Below are 21809 nucleotides of genomic sequence, written 5' to 3'. Positions count from 1 at the left end.
TGTTGTTCATTATATTCCACAAATGAGTGAGATCATGTGATATGCATCTTTCTCCAACTGGCTTATTTCACTTAGCATAGTGCTCTCCAGCTCCATCCATGCTGCTGCAAATGGTAGGAGTTCCTTCTTTTTTACCGCAGCATAGTATTCCATTGTGTAGATGTACCAGAGTTTTCTGATCCAGTCATCAGCTGATGAGCACTTAGGCTGTTTCCAAATCTTAGCTATGGTGAATTGTGCTGCTATGAACATAGGGGTGCATATGTCCTTTCTGATTGCTGTTTCTGTTTTCTTGGGATAGAGTCCTAGAAGTGGGATCACTGGGTCAAATGGGAGTTGCATTTTTAGTTTTTTGGGGAAACTCCCTACTGTTCTCCACAGTGGCTGCACCAGTCTGCATTCCCACCAGTAGTGCACGAGGGTTCCTTTTCTCCGCATCCTCGCCAGCACTTGTCGTTTGTTGATTTGTTGATGGTAGCCATTCTCACGGGTGTGAGATGGTACCTCAGTGTCGTTTTGATTTGCATCTCTCGGATGATTAGTGACTTTGAGCATGTTTTCATATGTCTCTTGGCCTTCTGTATGTCCTCTTTCAATTTTTTTATTGGATTGTTTATCTTCCTTTTGTTAAGATGTATGAGTTCCCTGTAAATGTTGGAGATTAAACCCTTATCAGAGATTACATTGGCAAATATGTTCTCTGATGCAGTGGGCTTTCTTGTTGTTTTGTTGATGGTTTCTTTTGCTGTGCAGAAGCTTTTTTTTTTTTTTATGTAGTCCCATCTGTTTATTTTCTCCTTAGTCTCCATTGCCCTAGAAGCTGTATCGGTAAAGATATTGCTACAACAAATGTCTGCTATTTTGCTGCTTGTGGATTCTTCTAAGATTTTTATGGTTTCCCGTCTTACATTTAAGTCCTTTATCCATTTTGAGTTTGTTTTTGTGTACAGTGTAAGTTGGTGGTCTAGTTTCAATTTTTTGCATGTATCTGTCCAATTTTCCCAGCACCATTTATTGAAGAGACTGTCTTGACTCCATTGTATGCTCTGTCTCCTTTGTCAAATATTAATTGAGCATAATGGCTTGGGTCCATTTCTGGTTCTCTGTTCTGTTCCCTTGATCTGTGTGTCTGTTCTGGTGCCGGCACCAGGCCGTTGTGAGACCAGGGGCTTTGAATGCAGCTGGATACATGGGGTGTGATCCCTCCTCCTTGGCTCCTCACTGCGCTCTTTTTTGGTCTTAATGTTGAAGCACAGCAAGATGAAGCTACCTGCGGGGGAGGGGACGGACGGGAGCGGCTGTCGAGAACATTTCTAAGCAAAACTATAAAACTAAGAGGGATGCTGAGAGCTTCGGTACTAACAATGGCCCAGTGTTTGCACGGGTTCTTGTCTCCCTCTTCCCTCTGAGTGTGTTAGCCTCCCTCCTGCACATCCCAACTCTCAGATCCAAATCGTGACTTAAAGGGCCCACCACGTCTTTTTGATCCCGGGCTCTGCCCTGTGGAAGGAAGTCGCTCCTGTGCCTGGTTTTTATGAGAATCCCCGGAAGTGAAGGGACAGTGATGGACGGGGGGCGGGGCGGGGCTTTCCTTCAGGGAGGCCCTGCTCCTCATCGCTCAGCAGGCTTTGGAGTGCCGGTGTGCGCCAGGCCCTGTGCTGGGCCCTGGGAGGCAGCGGCCACTCAGAGGGCAGGCACACGGCTGAAACGTAACCGCGCAGATGCTGTGAAAGCCAAGGCCAGGGGCTGGGGCTCCCGGCAGGGAGGGACGGATTCTGTGGGAACTGTCCAGCGAGGAGGGCAGAGCAGGGGTCTGGGGGAGGGCAGGGGCCTGAGTGTGCTGCCCACTTGCCAGGCGTCCCTGTGGCTGCCCTGAGTAGAACAGCATGTGAGGAGCTGGGCTCTGGGGCGAACTTGGAAGCCAGGAGGGCGAGCAGGGCCGTGGGAAGGTGCTTGTCCTCCCGGGTCACTCACAGGTCAAGTTCACCTGAACATGTGCTCCGCAGGGTCGTCCGCACAGAACGGCAGTGCGTTGAAGAGAGAGTTCTCGGGAGGAAGCTACAGCGCAAAGCGACAGCCCCTGCCGTCCCCCTCCGAGGGCTCCCTGTCGTCGGGAGGCATGGACCAAGGCAGCGACGCCCCGGCCAGGGACTATGACGGGGAGGTGAGTGGAGCGGGTGGCCCCGTCTGGAGCCGGGCTGGGGCCCCGGAGCCGGGGGCCGCTGCACCCTCTGGAGCGGGCAGAGCGGGCTGGGCTGCGGCTGCTCCTGGGGGCGCCGCCTCTCGCTGCCTGGACGTGCGAAGGACGGGGCGTGCACGGCGCTCTGGGCCTCGGTCGGCTCAGAGGGGCCTTGTCCCGACGGAACAACCACCAGGCCGGGTGGCGGGGCCGGGCCACCTGCGCCCCCCTGCCCTGCGCGCCACTGATGTCTCCCTTCGGCCCCCAGGACTCCGACTCTCCGAGGCATTCCACGGCGTCCAACAGCTCCAACCTGAGCAGCCCGCCCAGCCCCGCGTCGCCACGCAAGACCCAGAGCCTCTCTCTGGAGAGCACTGACCGCGGGGCCTGGGACCCGTGACCGGCCTGGCCCTGAGCAGACAGCCGCTTCTCTCTCAGCCCCCCTGCCCTCCTCCTCTGCCCCGCGCCGGGCTGGCCGCTGGGCCCGTGGGGCTCGCCCTCCCTCCCGCGCTGCAGCAGCACCGGCCGCCCCGGGGCGCTCGGCTGACGGTTTCATTTCAGACCGGGAGCCGCTCCCGTCCTGTCCCCTCCCCGCAGGTAGCTTCCGTAGGCCCCGGACAGCCAGCGCCACGAGGGGCGGCCGCTGCTCCCACGTAGTTTCTAGTCCCCACGCCGCGCACGCCCCCGGCCGCGGCCGCCCAGCCTCCGGCCCAGCGCCTGCCCCGACCGATGCCAGTGACCCTTACGGACTAAAACGATGCGGTTTTCCACAGCCCGATGTGCGTGCACAGACGGGGGTGCTGAATGTACACAGGAAAGCAGCACCTTGTACGCGACGACAGACGGATGCATATATAAGAGCGATCATGGAATTGAAAGCGTGTGTCGTTTCTCGTCTGTTCTCAGCCAAGTCAGTAAGGCAGACGGGCCGGCGGCCGCGGGGAGAACACAGCCAGGCCCCGTGGCCGGTCCTGGGCCTGCAGCCCGCCGGCTTCAGGGGCGGTCACCCGGCGTGGGTTTGGGCTGTGACGGCACCAGCTTGTGACATGGAAGCCTCTTCTGCAGCCTCAGAGGCAAACCTCCTCCCGAGATGTTTCTTTTTCTGGGGGAGCCTGAGCCACACGCCCCCTTTCTGATCCAGGGCACCTTCTGCGGTTCTGGTCCCTCCATCCCACCGGAACGCGGGGCTGCTGGAGGGCCTCAGGGCCCCGAGAGGCGCTGTGCGGCTGACCGCCTGCCCGGGTGCGGGAGGCCTGACCACCTGCCCAGGTGCGGGGGGGCAGAAGGAGGTGCGGGAGGAGGTGCGGGGGGCCTGTCCCGCGGGGAGGCCCTGGGGTGGGGCTGTGTGCGTGTGCTGTCCCCTCCTCAGATGAGCCTGGGAAGGGGGTTCATTACCAAACACTAACCCTCAAGGCGAGGACTGAACAGCCTAACCAGCGCCCTCCCCAGGCTGTGGGATGAAGGCGCTGCCCCGGGCAGGCGGGAGGCAGGCGGGAGGCAGCTGCGGCCCAGAGCTCTTCCCACCAGGAAGTGAGAGGCGGACTGTGTCCTGTCCTCTCCCCAGCGCAGCACGAGGGAGAGAGGAACGTCTGGGAGTCCAGGATTCTCCTCTTTTCCTTTTGACCCGAACCTGAGGGCTGAGCACCGACCCCCGTCCTCTCTGAGCTCCTGCGGGCGGGCGGGCTCCTCGCCCGGTCTGAGCTGCAGGGGGGCTGTCAGTCTCCCAGCCCGCGCCCTCGGACCCTGCCCACCCGCCACGGAGCCCCGGGGAGCCCCGGCCACCTCAGGGTGCTGTGCTCCTGGGAGGAGGTGGCTGAGGTCCAGTGAGGAAGGGGCTGGGGCGGCGATTCGGTTGCACAAGGTTACGGGAGAGAAGTTCAAGGCTAAGCGTCGGCGCGAGGCTTGGGGGCTGGGCTGGCTCCGGTGTGACCGGCTCAGCTCCCGTTGGGTGGGCATGGCCCGCTGCCAGCTCTCATCTCCGAAACCTCTCCGCTTTGGGAGGAGAAGTGTCATTACCTCCGGCACCGCGGGCTGGACCTGGGTCATTGCCACCGGACTCTGCTGGCTCCTCACCCGGCTCTTCCCCGGGGAGGAGGGGACCAGCCAGGCAGCCCCCTCACCCCCTCTCCCCCCAGTCCCTCCACTCCTCTCTGTCCTGGGCCTCAGCCATTCGTTTATCTCTCCGACAGCTAAGGGAATTTTGAATTTTCGTGGCCTGTAGGTGCTTCCTTTTTAAAGGATGCTTTTAGGATCAAAATACACCCCTCCCTGGGGCCACTCGGCCACGAGCCACAACCTCCGCCTCCGGGGGCAGAGCGAGGGCGGAGGACAGAGCCTGCCCGGCGGCCGGGCTGGGACCCAGCGCACCGCTGCCCGGCACTTCCTGGTTCCCACAGCACTCGGAGGTGGTCTGCCCAGTCACCCCAGAGCCTCCCAAATGCCAGATCCCCACAGCAGGACTTGGGGAGAACTCCGCGGGGTAACGCCTCTCGGGTTCCCAGACAGTGGTCATCCCGCTGGTCCTGGCCCTTCGGAAGCTTCTGTGGAGAAGGGCTGGAAAGACGGGGCGCCACAGGGAAGCGCAGTGAGACCGTTAGAGGGGAGGCGCCGCTGGCAGTTCGGGGGCGTCCTCTCCGCAGGAGGAATCCCGTGCTCTCCGGGGATGGCTTTCGGTGCTCAGTGTCCAGCGCCTTTGCTCTGCCTCGGATTCTGCCTTTGGGGTGCTTGGGGCGTCTGCGAGAGTATGTGTGCGCTAGAGGCCCGAGGCACGGAAATTGGTGCAAGAGTAGGCCTTCCTCCCCCCGGCTGATGGCACCAGCTTCCCTCCGGCGCCCGGGACCTGGGCTGGCTTCCCCCGCCGGCTTGGTCAGGAAGGACGTCCGGTCTAATGAGCATATTACCCTTTTATTATTATAGATGCGTATTGCTTTTTCCCAAAAACGAAGCTTCCTGTCAGGTGATGACTGGTCGGTTTCCCTGCTTTGCTGACGTGCGAGCACCGAGCTTGGTGCTGTGCCTCCCGGGGCACAGCGGCTGCGGGACACCACGGGGGCCCAGTCTGCTTTCCCAGAAAGCCTGGCCCCGCGCTGCAGGGAAGAAGCCGAGTTCCTTTGCGCTGACGCCGCCGCCTCCATTCCCGCTGCTCTCAGCCTCTGCCTCCCGTGGTTGGAATTCTGTCCGTCACTGGCGGCCACGTGGCCTGTGAGAGGCCGGGCGCATGTACATGGACTCGGGTATCGATAGAGCACAGCTGGAGCAGGGACAGGCGGACATCCCTCCCCGCACGGACGGTGCCACACCGGGCTCGGCCAGGCCGGGCCTGGGACGCTCAGCGCCCTCCGCGGACAGAGGGGCTCTCCGCAGCCAGATCCGCTGGCACTTCGCGCCCCACCTCCCGGGCCAGCTCCTGAGGCCGGTGAGCCTCCCGCCATCCCCCGCCTCTCTCTCCCCACAGTGTGTCAAACCTCTCCTTGTAGGACTTCAGTGGCGGGAGGCCTTGCTCCGTCTCCCAGGCCGCTTCCCCTCCCCCAGGGTCAGCCGTGCACACGGAACCCTGGTCATTTCTGGGGGAAATTGGCAAAACAAATCAAGCCTGAAATTTCACGAAAGCACAGTGAGCTGCCTTTTTACCTGACAGTGTAGTATCATTTGTTCTGTACGTTTTTAGGGTTTCCTCGTTGTAACCCTGTACAGTTCTGCGTGGCCCCGGTGCGATGGTTTCCCTGTTAGAGCCTAACGCTGACGGTGTGTGCGGAAGGGGAACGTTACCGCTTTGGCCTCTGATCACTCGTTCCATTTCGTTTGGTTTGATGCCCTCCGTCTCTTAGGGAACTTTAGAGAGATTCTCTGCGGCCGCAAGGGCGTGGCTGCTTCTGCACAGAAATACGGAAGGTGGACCGTGAACATGGAAGGCTGCTCGCCAGGACCTCGTTGGCGTCACTCAGTATTAACCGGACTTGGGGGAATCGCAATAAAACGGGCTGTGAGCGGGAGGGTGTGGTCTTTCTTTCCCTGAGGACCAAGTCTGAGGAACGGAGCAAAGGCGACGGACGCTGGTCTCATCGGCCCTGCTTCCTGCCGCCCCTGCTCGTCCAGACCCCCCCTTACACTGAGGAAGGACGGGGGGGCTCACCCAGGACGCCCTTAGTTCCCGCCATAGCTCCGCTGAGAGCCGCGTTCCCTTCCCTTGAAGCGTCCACCCCTCTGCTGGCCCGAACTTCCAGTGCCTGCGTCCGTCCGCTCGGCCGGTGTGTCCGTGTCTGGGCTGTTGGCAGTGCTGCCGTGAGCATGGGGGGATGTGTCTGTGAATCAGTGTTTGGGGTTTCTTTGAATAAGTACGCAGGAGTGGAACTGCTGAATAGGATGGCAGCTGTTTTGAATTTTTTTAATAATCTTATCTTTTTCCACAGTAGCTGCATCAGTTTACAATCCCACCAACAGTTTAGGTGGGTTCCTTCACGTCCTCACCAACACTTGATTTATTGGTGACAGCCATTCTGACAAGTGTGCGTTGATCTCATTGTGGTTTAATTTGTATTTTCCTGATTAGTGACATTGAGCGTCTTTTCATACATCTGCTGGCCATTTGTATGTCCTTTTGTAGGAGTGTCTATTCAGGTCCTCTGCCCTTTTAATCAGGTTGTTTGGTTAAGTTGTATGAGTTCCTTGTGTATTTTGTATATTAACCCCCTATCAGATGTATCATTGGCAAATACCTTCTCCCATTCAGTAGGTTATCTGTTCCTTTTCATCGTTTCCTTCACTGTAGATCTTTTGAATTTGATGTTTTCCCATTTGCTTATTTTTTATTTTGTTTCCCTTGTCTGAGGAGATATATCCAAAAAGATATTGCTAAGAGTGATGTCAGAGTTTAACTGCCTATTTTCTTCTAGCAGCTTATGGTTCCAGGTCTTATATTTAAGTCTTCAGTCCATTTTCAGTTTATTTTTGTACATGATGCAAGTGGTCCAATTTCACTTTTTTACATGTATCTGGCCTGTTTTCCCAGCACCGCTTATTGGAAAGACTATCCTTTCCCCCTTGACCGTCCTTGCCTCCTTTCTTACAGATCAACTGTGTAAGCAAGGATCTTTCTGGCTCCCCATCCTATTCCATTGATCTGTGCATCCGTTTTTATGCCGGTACTATACTGCATTAATCACATACATTTATAGTATAGTTTGATATCACTAAGCGTGGCACTCCTACTTTTTTGTTCTCAAAATTTTTTTTTGGCTATTCAGGGTCCTTTGTGGCTCCATATAAATTTTAGGATTACTTGTTATAATGCTGAGAATGATATTGGGATTGCACTAAATCTGTAGATTGCTTTAGGTAGTGAGGACAATGTTAATTCTTCCAATCCAATCCATGAACATCCTTCCATTTATTTTATCTTCTTCAATTTTTCTTCAGTGTCTTACAGTTTTCAGAGTACAGATCTTTCACCTCTTTGGTTAAATTTCTTCATAGGTATTTTATGTTTTTTGATGCAATTGTAAATGGGATTGTTTCCTTAAATTCTCTGATAGTTAATTGCAGCCAATTTCTGACTATTAATTTTGTATCCTGAATTTATCCGTTCTAATAGTTTTTTAGTGAAACCTTTAGTTTTCTTTTTTGTATCTGTTCATCAGATACTGGTTTATAATTCTTTTTCTGTAATGTCTCTGGTTTTGGTGTCAGGGTGATGCTGACTTTGTGGAATAAGTTTGGAAGCACCTATTCCTCTTCCGTTTTTTGAAATAGTTTAAGTATTAACTCTTCTTTGATTGTTTGATAAAATTCACCTGTGAAGCCATGTGGTCCTGGACTTTTATTTATTGGGAGTTGTTTTTTTAATCCTCATCCGAGAATTTTGTTTGTTTGTTTTAATTTATTTGAGAGAGAGAGAAACATTGATCGGTTGCTTCCTGTAGGCGGTTTTGGTGTACAGGACAACATTCTAATCAAGTGAGCCACCCAGCCAGGGCTGGAGTTTTTTTATTACAACTTCAACTTCACGACTAGTAATCATTGTTTAGATTTTGTATTTCTTGGTTCAGTCTTGTGAAGCCATAAATTTCCTAGAAATGTACCCATTTGTTCTAGATTGTTGAATTTGTTGCATATAATTGTACATACGTATTCTTTAATGATGTTTTGTACTTCTGTGGTGTCAGCTGTAATTTCTCTTTCATATTTTTATTTGGGCTTTTTAAAATGAGTTTAGCTAATGGTTTGTCAATTTTACTTAGTTTTATTTTTAAACTGTAAGTAAATTTTTTTCTATTTTTTATTTCTGCTCTGATCTTAACTATTTCCTTCCGTTTACTTTGGGCTTTGTTCTTTTTTAGGTCCTTTATGTGTAGATTTGATTGCTTATGATTTTCCTAGTTTCTTGAGGAGGCCTGTAGAACTGGAATTCCCTTAGAACTGCTTTTGCTGTGTCCTACAAATTTTGAGAAGTTGTGTTTCAGTTGTTTCAAGACAGATTTTTATTTCCTCGCGATCCTCATTGGTTGTTTAGGAGCAAGTTGTTCAGTCTCCACATCTTTGTGTTTCTTTTCCAGTTTTCTTCCTGGGTGGGTTCCTAGTTTCATGCCACTCTGGTTGCAAAAGGTGCTGGATGTGATTTCAGTCTTCCTGAATTCATTGAACCTTGTTTTATAGCCTTGTGTGTGTTCTTTCTGGAGGATGTTCCGTGTGCACATGAGAGGAAATGTGTCTTCTGAAGTTTCTGGATGAAATGCTGACAAGGGGTTGGCAGGTAGTGCTGGTACCAGGGCTAACTAACCCTCAGGGCAGCAGCTGTCATGGCGCCCACACCATCCCGTCCCAGAGCCCAGCGTCTGTTACTTATCATCTCAAGTTGCAAGGATTTTCCTTCAGCACCTTAGGACCGTGTGAAGCTATTTCTGCCCCGAGAGAACTTTGCAAGGTGGTCAGTCTGCTTGGAGCCTCCACCTGAATGTCCCTGTTCCCTAGGAACTCATTCCGCCCGGAAAAGCCAGTTTCGGGAGTTCATTTGCGACTGGTCGCTCACGTGGGTGTCACGGCCGTTCGGGAGCGCGGGCCCTGCTGCAGTGGGGGCCTTTCCCAGCTGCCCGCATTGCCGAGTTCTGGCTCCTTGAGCGGCTGCGGCTTTCCGGTGTGTGGGGTCGGGCCCTGGGGGGTACGCAGGGGAGTTGCGGGGGTGGTGATGCGGAGCTGTCCCTTCCCCCCTCCTCTCTCCCGAACCCCCTTCTCTGATGAATGTGGGCTAAGCCTTCCAGGTCAGGCCCCTTTCAGAAGCCTCACACTGGGAACCTGTGCAAACCGCAGGAACATGTGAAGACAGGGCTGGTGTGCGCTGACCTTGGGCCCCTCACTCGTTAGGAGGGAAAGAATTCATGCCACAATGGTAGGATGGTTTGCCTTTTTTTGAAAATACATTTTTATTGATTTCAGAGAGGGAGAGAGAGAATCATCGATCTGCTGCCTCCTGCACGCCCCACACTGGGGATGGAGCCTGCAGCCCGGGCATGTGCCCTGACCGGGAATCGAGCCATGACCTCCTTCATAGGTCGACACTCAACCACTGAGCCACACTGGTCGGGCTGTTTTGCTTTTATTGAAACAAGTAAATCAGACAATTACAAGAATTTTACAAAAATTAACAGAGCCTGTGAGGACCCCCGGTCTAACCATGTGACATGTGCACATTCGTATCACTCCACAGGGCCCTGGGCCGGAGGGGACGGAGGGTCCCCTGCGCACACCGTCTACACGTGCTAGAAGTCAGGAGCTGTCCGTCTCCCCCTGCTCCTGGCCCACCCAGGGAGGCAGCAGCTCTCCAGACACTTCCAGTTCTCACAGCCCAGCCGCCAGCCAGGGAGCAGGCCGCACTCGGGGAACCAGTACTTGTGGGCACTGCTCCCGTCCGGCTCTGGATGCCGAGCACAAGCTGGAGGGGAAAAGGGCAGAAAACACATACACACCTTTTAACTCATGCTCCCTAACAGCCAAAAGGGCTCTCTGTTTCCTTGGTGGCAGGGATTCTCGCCTTCTAGTAACATTCACATTAGGTAAAAGCCCTCTTACCAAAAGGAAATAAAGTTGCCTTTATCTTTACCTAGAGGATTTCAGAGGATGAATAAACAACTGTGAGGTGCTGACAGAGCAGTGGGTTCATTCTCATTCGTGCACACCTCACTCCGCACCCTCTTAGCCACAGAAACCGTGGTGAGCGTCCGGTCAGAGCCCGCCACCTCCCCTCGGGCAAAGGCGTTTGAATGGAGGGCCGCCCCGCCAGCTGGGTCCGTGGCCGCGTGCTACTGCCCGTCCCGCCTCCTGCAGTAGCCGCTGTAGGCCTCCTCGAACATGTCCTTGCAGGGGATCTTGGCCTTCAGCTTGGAGCAGATAAGGAAGGAGCCGCCCATCTTCCTGTGCAGCGAGTAGGTCTCCTCGGGGGGCGGGATGAGCCGGTGCTTCAGCATGACGGGGATCAGGTTGTGGATCTCCTCGGTGGTGCTCTGGGTGCCAAAGTCAAAGGGCTCATGAGAGGCGAAGGCCTTCCCCAGCGTGAGGATGGCGTTCACGTGGGCGTCTTCCATGGCCTGCAGGCAGAGAGGGAGGGGTCAGCCTTGCGCCCTGGAAGCTCGGGTGAAGTTGAGTTTAATTTTTAACGAGATCAAGTCTTGGTCACCGGAGCTGGCCCCGGGCTCCGTGGGAGACAACAGGGATGGCAGGGCCTGCAGCCCACGCAGGAGGGCGCCCCACCCACAGGCACTCAGTTCAATGTGTGCAAACGGACACTGGAGTCTTTTCAGGCCAAAAAGAACAGTCCGAGTGCCGCGCAGAGCGGGCTGCTGAGGTTCCTCCCAGGTCATCCTTGCCCGGCGAGGGCTCTCCCAACCCCTGAACTCCAGGCGCAAATCTCGGACTTGCTAGAGTGAGAAGGAAAACCAGCCTCCTGACAAGGCCCTTAAGTGCCCCAGTCTGGCTGCCCCCAGGCCCTGCCACTCAGAACCTTGGCGCAGAGGCGGGGCAGGGGCTGGTTTTCGGACACAGAGTGGCCTGGGGCTCTGCACGGAGGGTGGTTGTCACCCATTTATAAACTGAGGTTCTGCTTGTGACTCCAAAGGAAAAGGAGTCACTGTCCCCCCACCCGGCCCCCAGGAGTATGCCTGGAGCAGCAGGCGTGAGCCGCCAGGGCCACGGGCGCGCACCTTGACCTCGTAGCCCGTGAGGAACTTCATCTCGATGGACTTCTTCAGCACAGCCTCCCGGTCCTGGTCGGCGGCAGCCCTGATGATCTGGGCACACAGAGGAGCTGCTGGGGGCCAGAGCGACCCCCGCCCGCCCCCAAACACTGCCAACCGGCTTCACTGTTCCTCCCGGACCCTAGCCCGGAGGTCCCAGCGGGGCTGGGAGCCTGACAGGGCCATGGCCTCACCAGCCTCCCTCCCTCCCTGTCCCCACACCCAGCCCTGCCTCAGGACAGCATGGCCAGGCCCTGCCCCCCACCCCCCCTACCTGGATGTAGAGGTCAGTGAAGGACTTGTCATATTCCCGAGTTGCCCCGAAGTCCAGGAGAGCCACCTGGGCATGGCGACAGCAGGGCAGGTTTGCAGCTGGGTGCTGAGCCCCCCGACCGCGGAGCCCCTGCCCATGCCCCCACCCAGGGGCTCACCTTGTGCTGCTCAGGATCATAAAAGAAGTTGGACCAGTTGGGGTCTGTCTGCATGAAGTGGAACTCAAACAGCTCCCTTAGGCACAGGACCAGGATGTTGTGGCAGATCTGGGGCGGGGGGAGGGGGAGCCTGGTGACCCGAGAGTCTAGGGCTGGGGAACCCTGACTCCCAGCCCCACCTCTGCCCAGGTGACACTTGGTTCCAAGGGTACAGCCTTGGGCGAGGGGAGGGCACGCAGCCCCGGCCCCTCGAGCCACATGCAGACGCACCTCGTTCCGGATCTCCTGGCTCAGCCCCTCGGCCTGGTCGAGGGGGAAGCCGGACACGAGCTCTGTGGTCAGCACGTGGGGGCTGCAGAGCTCGTCCACGACCTCGGGCACGTAGAAGAAGGGGTGGTCCTTCAGCAGCTCCCTGTGGGGGTGCCGAGTCACACGGGGCCCAGGTCCCCACCCACCCCGGGGAGACCGGACAGCAGGGACTGGCCACCAAGTGGAGGCCTGCTCTCAATGGCAGGACCCCTCTTCCCTGCCCCCAGGCTGCCTAGAGACGGCCCGTCTCCCCCGGGGAAGCGACAGGCAGGGCCCGCACCCGCTGCCCAGCCCGCGGCGGCACCTGAACTTCTTGGCACAGGCGGCCTCTCGCTGGTAGTCGCACTCGAGGGCCAGCTCCCTCCTCAGCACGTCGATCAGGTGCTCGGGGAACAGGCCTGGGTGGGCGGGAGGGCGTCAGGGTGAGCGGAGGGCTCCCCTAGGGAGGCGCCCGCGGGACCCAGAGCCCACCCCAGGGCCTGCCAGTGGCCAGCGAGCGCACACCTTCCGGAAGCACGTTGCTCATGTTCAGCACGGTCATGAGGTTGTTGACGTCACTGTTGATGCTCTGGGCCACGCCAGGGTACTGCAGGGGGAGCAGAAGGTGTCCATGAGCGGAGCGGGACCCCACACCTCGGGTGAGTCACAGCTGTCTACCTCTCCCTCCCACCGTCTCCGGGAACAGCCGCCCTCAGGGCCCCGCCCTCCAGCTCAGACAATCAGGTCCCGTCCTCGCCCAAGCCAAGCTCCCTGGGGGCTGTTCCGCCCCACAGCCGCTCCCTGGGCGAATCCGCCTCAGCACCCAGTGCGGACCAGCTGTTGGGACCAGAGACGACGACACGGACCCGCCCCACAGGGCCCCACCCCGGGCCTGGCTCCCCTCGCAGCCCCTTAGGGACGAGTGCGCACCCCCCGGCGCCTACCTGGATCTTCATGGCCACCTCCCGCCCGTCCTTCATCCGGGCCAGGTGCACCTGCCCGATGGAGGCGGCCGCGAAGGGCCGCTCCTCGAAGTACTCCAGCTTGTCCCTCCAGTTGGGGCCCAGGTCACTGTTGAGAGTTTTCTGGAGGGAGAGGCCGGGGAGGGACCGTGAGCCCAGCCCTCCCAGGAGGCCCTGCAGCTCCTCTGCACGGAGAGGAGGGCCTGGAGCCGCCGCGCCCCGCGCCCGCCTGCCTCACCGTCATCTGCTTCAGGGGCATGAAGTCCGCGCTCTGCCTCACCCGCTCGAAGATCTTGGCCAGATGGGGGTTGATGAAAGCGTCGTCTGGAAGGCACCAGAGAAGTCAGATGGCAGAGGGCTGAGCCCTGGGGAGCAGCGCAGGCCAGGAACAGCGGCCACCTCACCCACCTGCCCCCGTGCGGGCTCCTGGGAGATGCTGCTCTGCCCGCCCACACACCAGCCCAGGTGCAGACAACTCGGGGCCACGCTGGAGACAGCGCCCCCAGCCCCCCACCCCTCTCCCACCAGGCACCGGGCGAGCCTGGGCAGCCGGGCCCTGACGTCAGGCCGCGTGGCTCCCTGCACCCACCCAATGACCTGAGAAGGTGCGCTGCTTAGAAATAACAGCCATAGCTTTTCACAATTGTAACAGAATAAATTTAGGAAATGAAGTAATTTAAAAATGCCCATCATCTGGTCACCTGCAGGGAATTCCCGTCTTTCTTTCTGACCCTTTCCCTGGGCTCTACCCAGGAGCAATGCCGCGTGCTGCTCAGCAGCTGATTCATGTTCTGAACGGCCGTCGGCGGGAGCCCACCCACTGGCCCTGCTGCTGGCGTCAGCTTCCGTTAGCAGCCAGCCCCGAGGAACGTTTCGGTCCAGGACCCCACGGCGCCATAAGGTCATAATGCAGCTAAAGAATTCCCATCACCTCGTGACATCACAGCGCCATGGCCTGGTGGCAAAGGCGCGCTTCCCGTTTGTGTGATGCTGGTGTCAGCCGACGAGCACAGTCTTCACACTTGGTCATCAGTGACCGCCACTGCCTTACGTGCTCACTGCACTGCCCCCTTACTACAGGAAGCTGCTCTCTAACCAGGGGCCGGCCCTGGCCGGGTGGCTCAGTGGGTTAGAGCGTCACCCGACACACCAAGGTCGTGGGTGTGTTCCCGGTCAGGGCACAGACAAGAACCAGCCAATGAGTGCATCAGTAAGTGAACAACACATCCATGTCCCCCTAAAACCAGCAAATAAGACCGTGCACAAGGTTACGCCACAGCAGCCCCACGTCCCGTGTTTACATCTGATTGCATCACTGTCCCCGTGCTGGCGCAATCCCGTGTTGTTCTGGGCAGCAGCGTGTGGAACAGGCGTGGGGCCAGAGCAGAAGGCTGAACCCACTAGGCTTGTGTGATGTTTGCACAGTGGCATCGCCTCAGATGCATTTCCCAGAACGTGTCCCTGTAACTAAGCGCACGTGACTGACCGTGTCATCCCGATGAACCCGCGACAGCTCCCCAGCGGAGCCCTGACCGTCTCCGAGGCTCCCCTGTGTCTCTAGACGCGGACGCCTGCGGTCGGGGTCCGTGCATCACAGACATCCGGTAAGAGCTGCTACAGCGTCTGCACAGCCCAGGAGCACCCCGCCTGGGCCCCGCCGGCCTGCCCTGCATGCACTGGCCATTCCGTGAGCCCATCTGACGGCCGGAGAGAGGCCCTCGCGGTCACATGCTCCCCTCGGAGAGCCAGCCCTGGGCGCTGCTGCTTGGGCGAGCGCCGTTCGGAGCCCCAGGCGCCCCAGCCTCTGCTCGTGGGGCCACACGGAGCCAGGCTCAGGGCAGCGGCCTTCCCTCCCTCCTTGGGGCCACGTGCTCCTTCCCTCCAACACCAACTGGCAGGGCTGCGAGCCCTCTTTCCCGCTCCCTCCAACCAGGACACGTTTAAGCATCCCTGCTGGCACCAGCCGGGACCAAGCAGAGGAGCGTGAAGAACCTACCCCCCCCCCCCCCCGCTGGGCTGAAGCGCGGCTGCCCCGGGTCCGCGCACGCACCAGGCAGGCCACTCACCCTGGATGCTCAGCATCTGGCCCAGCTTGAGCGCCGCCCCGCGCACCTTGCACAGCGTGCTCACGATGCGCTCCGCATTGGCCTCCGACAGGAAGGGGCTCGAGTCCAGCACGGCCTTCTTCCCCCCTGCGGGCAGAAGCCGGGTCATCGCGGCACCCACCACCCTCCTCGGAGTGCCAGGGGCACGAGGAAGAGGCTGGCAGGGCTCGCCAGGGGGCCGTCGGCGGGTGCAGGGCCTGAGGACCCCCCTGGGCACCTCTGAGGAGACCCAGGTCCTTTCTCGTGGGTCTCAGGGAGCCTGAGTGCACCCAGCCCACGGCCAACTGGCTGTCTTGGGCCAACTTAGTCACCCCATCCTTTGGTAAATGCAGAAGCGGTAACGTCAGGGTGTGGGGATTTCTAAGTGCCATTGGAAAAAGCCCAGCACGGAGCCTGACCAGCCTTCCTCCTGGATGCCCACCCCACCTCCCTGACGCGGCAGAGGCCTCCAGGAACAGGCAGGCACCCCCACTACACGCACGCACACGCACACGCACACGCACACACACACGCCTGGGGCCTGGAGAGGGCACGCTGAAGGGCAGTCAGCTGGCACAGTGCCAGGCGAGGAGGACAGTCGCCCAGCACACCCACCACGGGGCCAGCTGGCTGCAGTGAGTCCCTCCCCAGAGAGGGGAGCTCAGGGTCAAGGGCAGCACTCGCCGCTGTGCCTGCCGCTCCCCTCTGCCCAGAGGCCTGCTGGCCCCGGGGCCAGTGCAGTGACCTCAGGGGGGCCGATGACCTGTGTCCGGGACACTGGGGTGGGAGGGTGCGCGGCGATGACTCGATGGGGTTCCAGGACCCTCTGCCCAGCGCCCTGCCTCCACCTCAGCGGCCCTACCTAAGTACTGAGTCTGCCCTGTCCTAGGGCGGGGGGAGGCGTGCCCGGCGCCCCCTCTGCCCTCCCCGCTCCTCAGCACCCTCTTCCTGTCCCGCAGCCTGTGGCACCCGGTGCTGTGCTGCCTGCTGGCCTGGAGCCCCGTTAGGCGCCTGGCCCAGCACTCCGCGGAGGACGGAGCTAGGTCCCAAGGAGGGAACAGAGAGGTGGCTTGCAGGTCACTGCCCCCTGCCCCCGGGACTGTGTCCAGCCCAGCCTCTGACAGAGTGGGGTGCACAGGGTGGGGTGCAGTTTGCAGAAGAGAAGCCCAAAGAGCACATGCGCATCTGCCAGCATCTCAGGGCAGCCGTCAGCTCCCTTAGGAGTCAGGCTGGGTCCTGGACAGCGGGGGTCCCGGGAGGTGAGGATGGCAGCTCCGCAGGGAGACCGAGCTGTTGGGGGTCAGGGGAGCAACCTGCGGGCAGGGCTCCAGGACGGCTGGACCAAGAAGGGTCCCCAGATCACACCCCGGCTACGTCGCCAGCGGGGACATGGCTGGTTCTGAGAATACTGAGCCGCCAGGCGGCAGAGCGAGGTGGCCTGCCCCTCAGGAGACTCCTCCAGGGCGGAGCTGGGCCCGGCTGGCCAGCGTCCTCCAGGCCACAGCGCCGCGGAGCCTGTCCTGAGAGCTGGGGCAGAGCGTGGGGGCTGCCCCTCAGGAGACTCCTCCAGGGCGGAGCACCAGGTCCTCTGGCTCCTGGGCCCTGACCTCCAGCCAAGGTCACTGCTTCCCTGACGAAGGACACCAGCTTAAGCCTGGAGCCAGTCCTCACCTCCCCCTGCCTGGACCTGCTGGGAGAGGCCGGCCAGCCGCAGGGGGAGGGGTGCTGCCTGGGGAAGGCTGGCTTCTCTCCCCAGAAAGCCGGGCCTCATTTCCAGTGTCTCGCACCAACACTAAAATACTGCCGCTCAGCCCCGTCCTCCGGGCCCTTCCAAGGACACGTGTCCCCTGCACTCGGGGCCTGTGGGGACAGGCCAGTCTTTCTCTCTGGGAGGCTCCCTGACCCCTTGCGAGTGAAGAGGGACCACCCATGTGACTGGCAGCCAGGGCAACAGGGACAGGAGAGTGGGGTGTCACTGGGGGGTCCTCATGGAAGGGACAGGAGGTGTCAGATACTGGAAAGAGCTGACATCTCCTGGAGAGACGAGTGTTCTGACCTGACCCCTGGCTGACCCCAGGAGACAGGGGACAGAGGGTCATGTCCTCTGCCTCAGAGATGGAGGGCCCTGTGGGATGTGTCCCAGCAGCACCCACATCCCGCAGCCGCATGAGGAGCGCTGGGCGCCTGACCAGCCAGGCCACAGGCCCCGCAGCTCCGGAGAGCAGGGGCGGGGCTGGGCCAAACCTCAGCTCCACGGAAGGAGCCAGGAAGTGGGGGAGCCAGGGCAGGCCAGCACTGGAGCAGCACCGCCTCAGGCCACAGTGACTGTGCCCTAGAGGGGGACACGAGGTGGCCCCAGAACACAGGGGGACTGGGCTGACGGGCCGCCTCCCAGGGTCCAGGGCGCAGCTCACCTGAGGAATCCTCAGAGCGGAGGGTCTTCTTGGCGACTTCGGCCAATGCTCCGAAGCCCAGACCCACAGCCAGACCTGGAAGGAGGGGAGGGCGCTGGGCGTTTGCACGGGCGCAGGCTGCTGCCTACGGGCCTCCACCCACGAGGCCCCTCCCCCACCTCCACACACACACACACACACACACACACACACACACACGCACACCCCTCAGCTTCCCAAGGACCCTCAAAGACACTCCAGACAATTTTTTTTAATCCTCACTGGAGGACATGCTGGAAGGGATGGAGAGATGGAGGGATGGAGGGAGGGAAAGAGAAACAGAGAAAGGGAGAGGGGGGAAGGAGGGAGGGAGGGAAAAAGAAAGAGGAGGGGGGGCATCAAAATGAGAGAAACATCCATCGGTTGCTTTCCATACGCACCCCAACTGGGGAGCAAACCCATAGCCCAGTATGTGCCCTGACCAGGAACTGAACCAGCAACTCTTCGGTGCACAGGACGACGCTCAAAGGAAGACAAAAGCGTAGGGACACACGTATCTGCTGTTTTCAGAGATCTGGCAGGTGCATTTGGTGAAAAGCTTCATCTGTCCCCACCCCCATCACCTTTGCTCATGTAGAGGCTCATGGGACACACAAACACCCCAAGACAACGTACAACCGAGAACACAGGCTGGGAGGACCGAGCACACGGGAAGAGGGACCAGGACCGGGCACCCCTTGGAATGCAGCCACCCCCTGCGCCGTCTGGGAGAAGAGCCTCGGTCTTCAGAGCCCTAACTTCGCTCCCCAGAGGGAGGGACCACACGACAGGGACATAAAACAGTCGCTGGAGCGAGTGGGGACATTTTGCAAAAGCAAAAGGTTGGGGTCCCCAATCCAAACTGAGAGACTCACAGGAAGTCAGGCTGCAGCCCTCACGCAGGCACTGACAGTGGCCGCAGCCCTCCCTCTCCCTTTTGCAATCTAAGTCAAAGTTCATCAGGGCCTGTGTCCAGAGGCGGGGCCTCGTGTGTCCGAGGCGGGGAAGTGGATGGTCTCACTGCCCAGGAGAGGCCTGCCTGGAGCCTCTCCCCTCCACTCTAACAGTTCGAGCTGGTGGGGGTTGGCGGGAGGCACACATTAGCAGAGAGAGAATGAAGAACAGGTGCTGAGCACACCGACTGCAGCAGAGACCCTGGGAAGACACTACAGAGGCCCTCAGGCCAGTGGGCCTGGAAGAGCACAGCCCAGGGCCCAGGGGTCAGGGGCCAGGGTCGAGGGAGCAGCAGCCGCCATGCCCAGAGGGGACAGACTCACACTGGGCGCTCCGACTAATGGGTGAGGAACCCTGCACACATCTCCCGAATTTTACAAAAAGTCGAAGTTCCTGCCTCCTAATCACTGTGGAGATTAAACAACTGAACAGCCAGGTGCTCCCAGCAGGGCTGGCGCAAGGGACTCTGCCCAAGTGCTGGCAGGTGTTACCCTTTCTCCTGTTCAACGTGGTCAGGCCGGTCCTGTCCAAAGAAAGGCAATGCCAGCCACACGTGCAAAATGAATGCCGACATGTATTTTAACCAGCTTATCCAGAATGTTATCATTTCAACAAGTACTCAATATAAAAATTATTAGCGCCCTAGCCGGTTTGGCTCTGTGGATAGAGCGTCGACCTGCAGACTGAAGGGTCCAGGTTCGATTCCGATCAAGGGCACATGCCGGGGTTGCAGGCTCGATACTCAGCAGGGAACCTGCAGGAGGCAGCCAATCCATGATTCTCTCACCACTGATGTTTCTCTCTCCCTCTCTCTCCCTCTCTCTCTGAAATCAATAAAAATATTTTTTAATTATTAGATATATTTTACATGTTGTACTAACTCTTCAACATCCAGTGTGTGCTTTGCCTGAGCATGTCTCGGTTTGGATCAGCCACATTTCAAGTGCTGACACCGTGTGGCTGGCGGCTGCAGCACGGGGGGGGGGGGGGGGGGTACAGGCCAAGAAAGGCCACGCTCTGCAACCACAGAAAGAAGCCAGCCATCTGGGTGACCCCGGGCCACCAAGGACATCTTGGTGTGCTGGCATGCGGGTGCCAGGACCCGTCTCCCTCTGGCGGTCACTGGGCACAGCGCTGGGAGCCTCGTCTCCAATTAAACATTAACTCTCCTGCCCACCCATCACACTGACTTAGGAAAACAAAGATATTAACCTTCAAACTCGAGCAAGTTTCACCAATGTCTGCATCTAGATTTTTCTCTGCCTGGATCAAGTCCAAAGACCTGGCCCTTGGGAACAGACACTACGGGTGTGTGTGTGTGTGTGTGTCTGTGTGTGTGTCTGTGTGTGTCCCCAGTGTGGGGAGGCGGGTGCTGAGCCCCCCTTTCTGCAGGCAGAGGCACCCCAGCTCCTCCTGCGGGGCCCCCTAAGATGCTGTCACACTGTCTCTGGCCGTCTCTAGGCTGCAGGTCAGAGCCCAGACTCTCCAAGGCCAAGGGCCTGTCCTTAAGTCATTAAACAGAGAACAGTCGACACGGTGGCCTCAGGCTCCTCCTGCGGCCCGACAAGCTCCCTCAGACCAGCCCAGGGCCAGGCCCACCAGGCAGCCCTGACCTTGGCCTCAAGAGCTCCTCGTCTGTGACTGAGGAACACCTGGCTCCGGCCAAGCCCAGAGCGTCCCAGAACTCTGCTGAGGGAAGGCCAGGACCCAGCTGGACTCTCCTCCTCTGACGGGCGCGCCTCCGCCTCGGGTTCTCCAGGTCCCGGTGAGGACACCCAGAGCTCATGCTCGCTCTGTCACCTGTGGCCATCGGCCCCCTCAGCACCCCAAGCCCTCAGAATGGCACGCCTCTCTCTCCACTTTCTGATTCACGGCAGGCCCAGCCTGGCTACAGAGTCCTGGAGGAGAACCAGCGTGGAGCCTGCTGTGAGGCCCGGCCTGGCCTCCGTCCTAGCCTGTGAGAAGGCGCCAGCACCTTCGAAGAATGTTCCTGACATTCCCCATTTCCCTCACAAACGGAAGTTTACAGTCAAGAAATGGGGGAGGGGGGGGGGGTGGCAGAGAGAGCGGGCTCTCCCCCAGGCCGGCGCCCACTGGACCAGTCCCCCAGCGGGGACCCGCTCCTGTGATCTGGGAGCCCCGGCCGCCCTGCTGTCCCTCTGGAGGTCATCAGAGCCCAACGTGGCCCTTCCTGGAGCAGCCCCCGGGCTTGTGCCCCGACAGGCTCCGGGACTACAAAAAGGCTTAGACAATAAAACGCCTTCTAACAAGCAGCACGTTGGTAAGGAGGCCTGGGAAGGTGCCGCAGGCAGGAGGAAGTGAGGGAATGTTCTCGCAGACCCAGGCACTGCAGGGTAGCCGACAGGCACGGGCGCTTCCGTGTGACAGCAGGAGCGCGTGACCCGCTACATCACAGGGCACTCACGCGTCAGGGCGTGACAGCGAAGCCCTGTCTGTGTCAGCTCATCTAACAATCCTGAGCTGACAAGAAAGTCCACAAAGAGAAGGCTGGGCAAGGACATGGTCCTCTGCTTCCGGGTTCCGAAGGCTCAGTGATGCAGTCCCCTCGGCATCGCTGTCCTCCCGCCCGGCCCTGGAGCAGAGAGCCTGTGGGGCGCAGCCACAGGGCAGGAGGAAGGGGACAGGGAGCAGCCGCCCGGCCCTGGAGCAGAGAGCCTGTGGGGGCGCAGCCACGGCACAGGAGGAAGGGGACAGGGAGCAGCCGCCCGGCCCTGGAGCAGAGAGCCTGTGGGGGCGCAGCCACGGCACAGGAGGAAGGGGACAGGGAGCAGCCGCCCGGCCCTGGAGCAGAGAGCCTGTGGGGGCGCAGCCACAGGGCAGGAGGAAGGGGACAGGGAGCAGCCGCCCGGCCCTGGAGCAGAGAGCCTGTGGGGGCTCAGCCACAGGGCAGGAGGAAGGGGACAGGGAGCAGCCGCCCGGCCCTGGAGCAGAGAGCCTGTGGGGGCGCAGCCACGGCACAGGAGGAAGGGGACAGGGAGCAGCCGCCCGGCCCTGGAGCAGAGAGCCTGTGGGGGCGCAGCCACAGGGCAGGAGGAAGGGGACAGGGAGCAGCCGCCCGGCCCTGGAGCAGAGAGCCAGTGGGGGCTCAGCCACGGCACAGGAGGAAGGGGACAGGGAGCAGCCGCCCGGCCCTGGAGCAGAGAGCCTGTGGGGGCGCAGCCACGGCACAGGAGGAAGGGGACAGGGAGCAGCCGCCCGGCCCTGGAGCAGAGAGCCTGTGGGGGCTCAGCCACGGCA

General features: G+C 59.4%; 2 protein-coding genes across 2 annotated transcripts in view; one reads left to right on the top strand and one right to left on the bottom strand.

The window, feature by feature from the left end:
* The window catches only part of CDC42BPA (CDC42 binding protein kinase alpha), a 194134-nt gene extending 191136 nt beyond the window's left edge, over positions 1-2998 (top strand). Inside the window, exons 36-37 of the mRNA XM_079763756.1 lie at positions 2007-2164; positions 2448-2998. Coding sequence (XP_079619882.1) covers positions 2007-2164; positions 2448-2579 — 290 coding nt within the window. The 3' untranslated portion in view covers positions 2580-2998. The remainder of the gene's footprint in view (positions 1-2006; positions 2165-2447) is intronic.
* A 6753-nt stretch (positions 2999-9751) lies between these two features.
* COQ8A (coenzyme Q8A) overlaps positions 9752-21809 on the bottom strand; it is a 40606-nt gene continuing 28548 nt past the window's right edge. Inside the window, exons 5-15 of the mRNA XM_079763808.1 lie at positions 17580-17654; positions 15148-15273; positions 13320-13405; positions 13064-13204; positions 12645-12726; positions 12445-12538; positions 12102-12243; positions 11832-11939; positions 11675-11740; positions 11368-11454; positions 9752-10755 (exon numbers count right to left, since the gene is read on the bottom strand). Of these exons, the coding sequence (XP_079619934.1) occupies positions 10471-10755; positions 11368-11454; positions 11675-11740; positions 11832-11939; positions 12102-12243; positions 12445-12538; positions 12645-12726; positions 13064-13204; positions 13320-13405; positions 15148-15273; positions 17580-17654 (1292 nt within the window). The 3' untranslated portion in view covers positions 9752-10470. The remainder of the gene's footprint in view (positions 10756-11367; positions 11455-11674; positions 11741-11831; positions 11940-12101; positions 12244-12444; positions 12539-12644; positions 12727-13063; positions 13205-13319; positions 13406-15147; positions 15274-17579; positions 17655-21809) is intronic.

The sequence above is a fragment of the Cnephaeus nilssonii genome (genome assembly GCF_951640355.1).
Source record: "Cnephaeus nilssonii genome assembly, chromosome: 23".
Classification (NCBI taxonomy): Eukaryota; Metazoa; Chordata; class Mammalia; order Chiroptera; family Vespertilionidae; genus Cnephaeus; species Cnephaeus nilssonii.
Note: the sequence above shows the minus strand (reverse complement) of the source record. Positions and strands in the feature narration are given on the sequence as shown.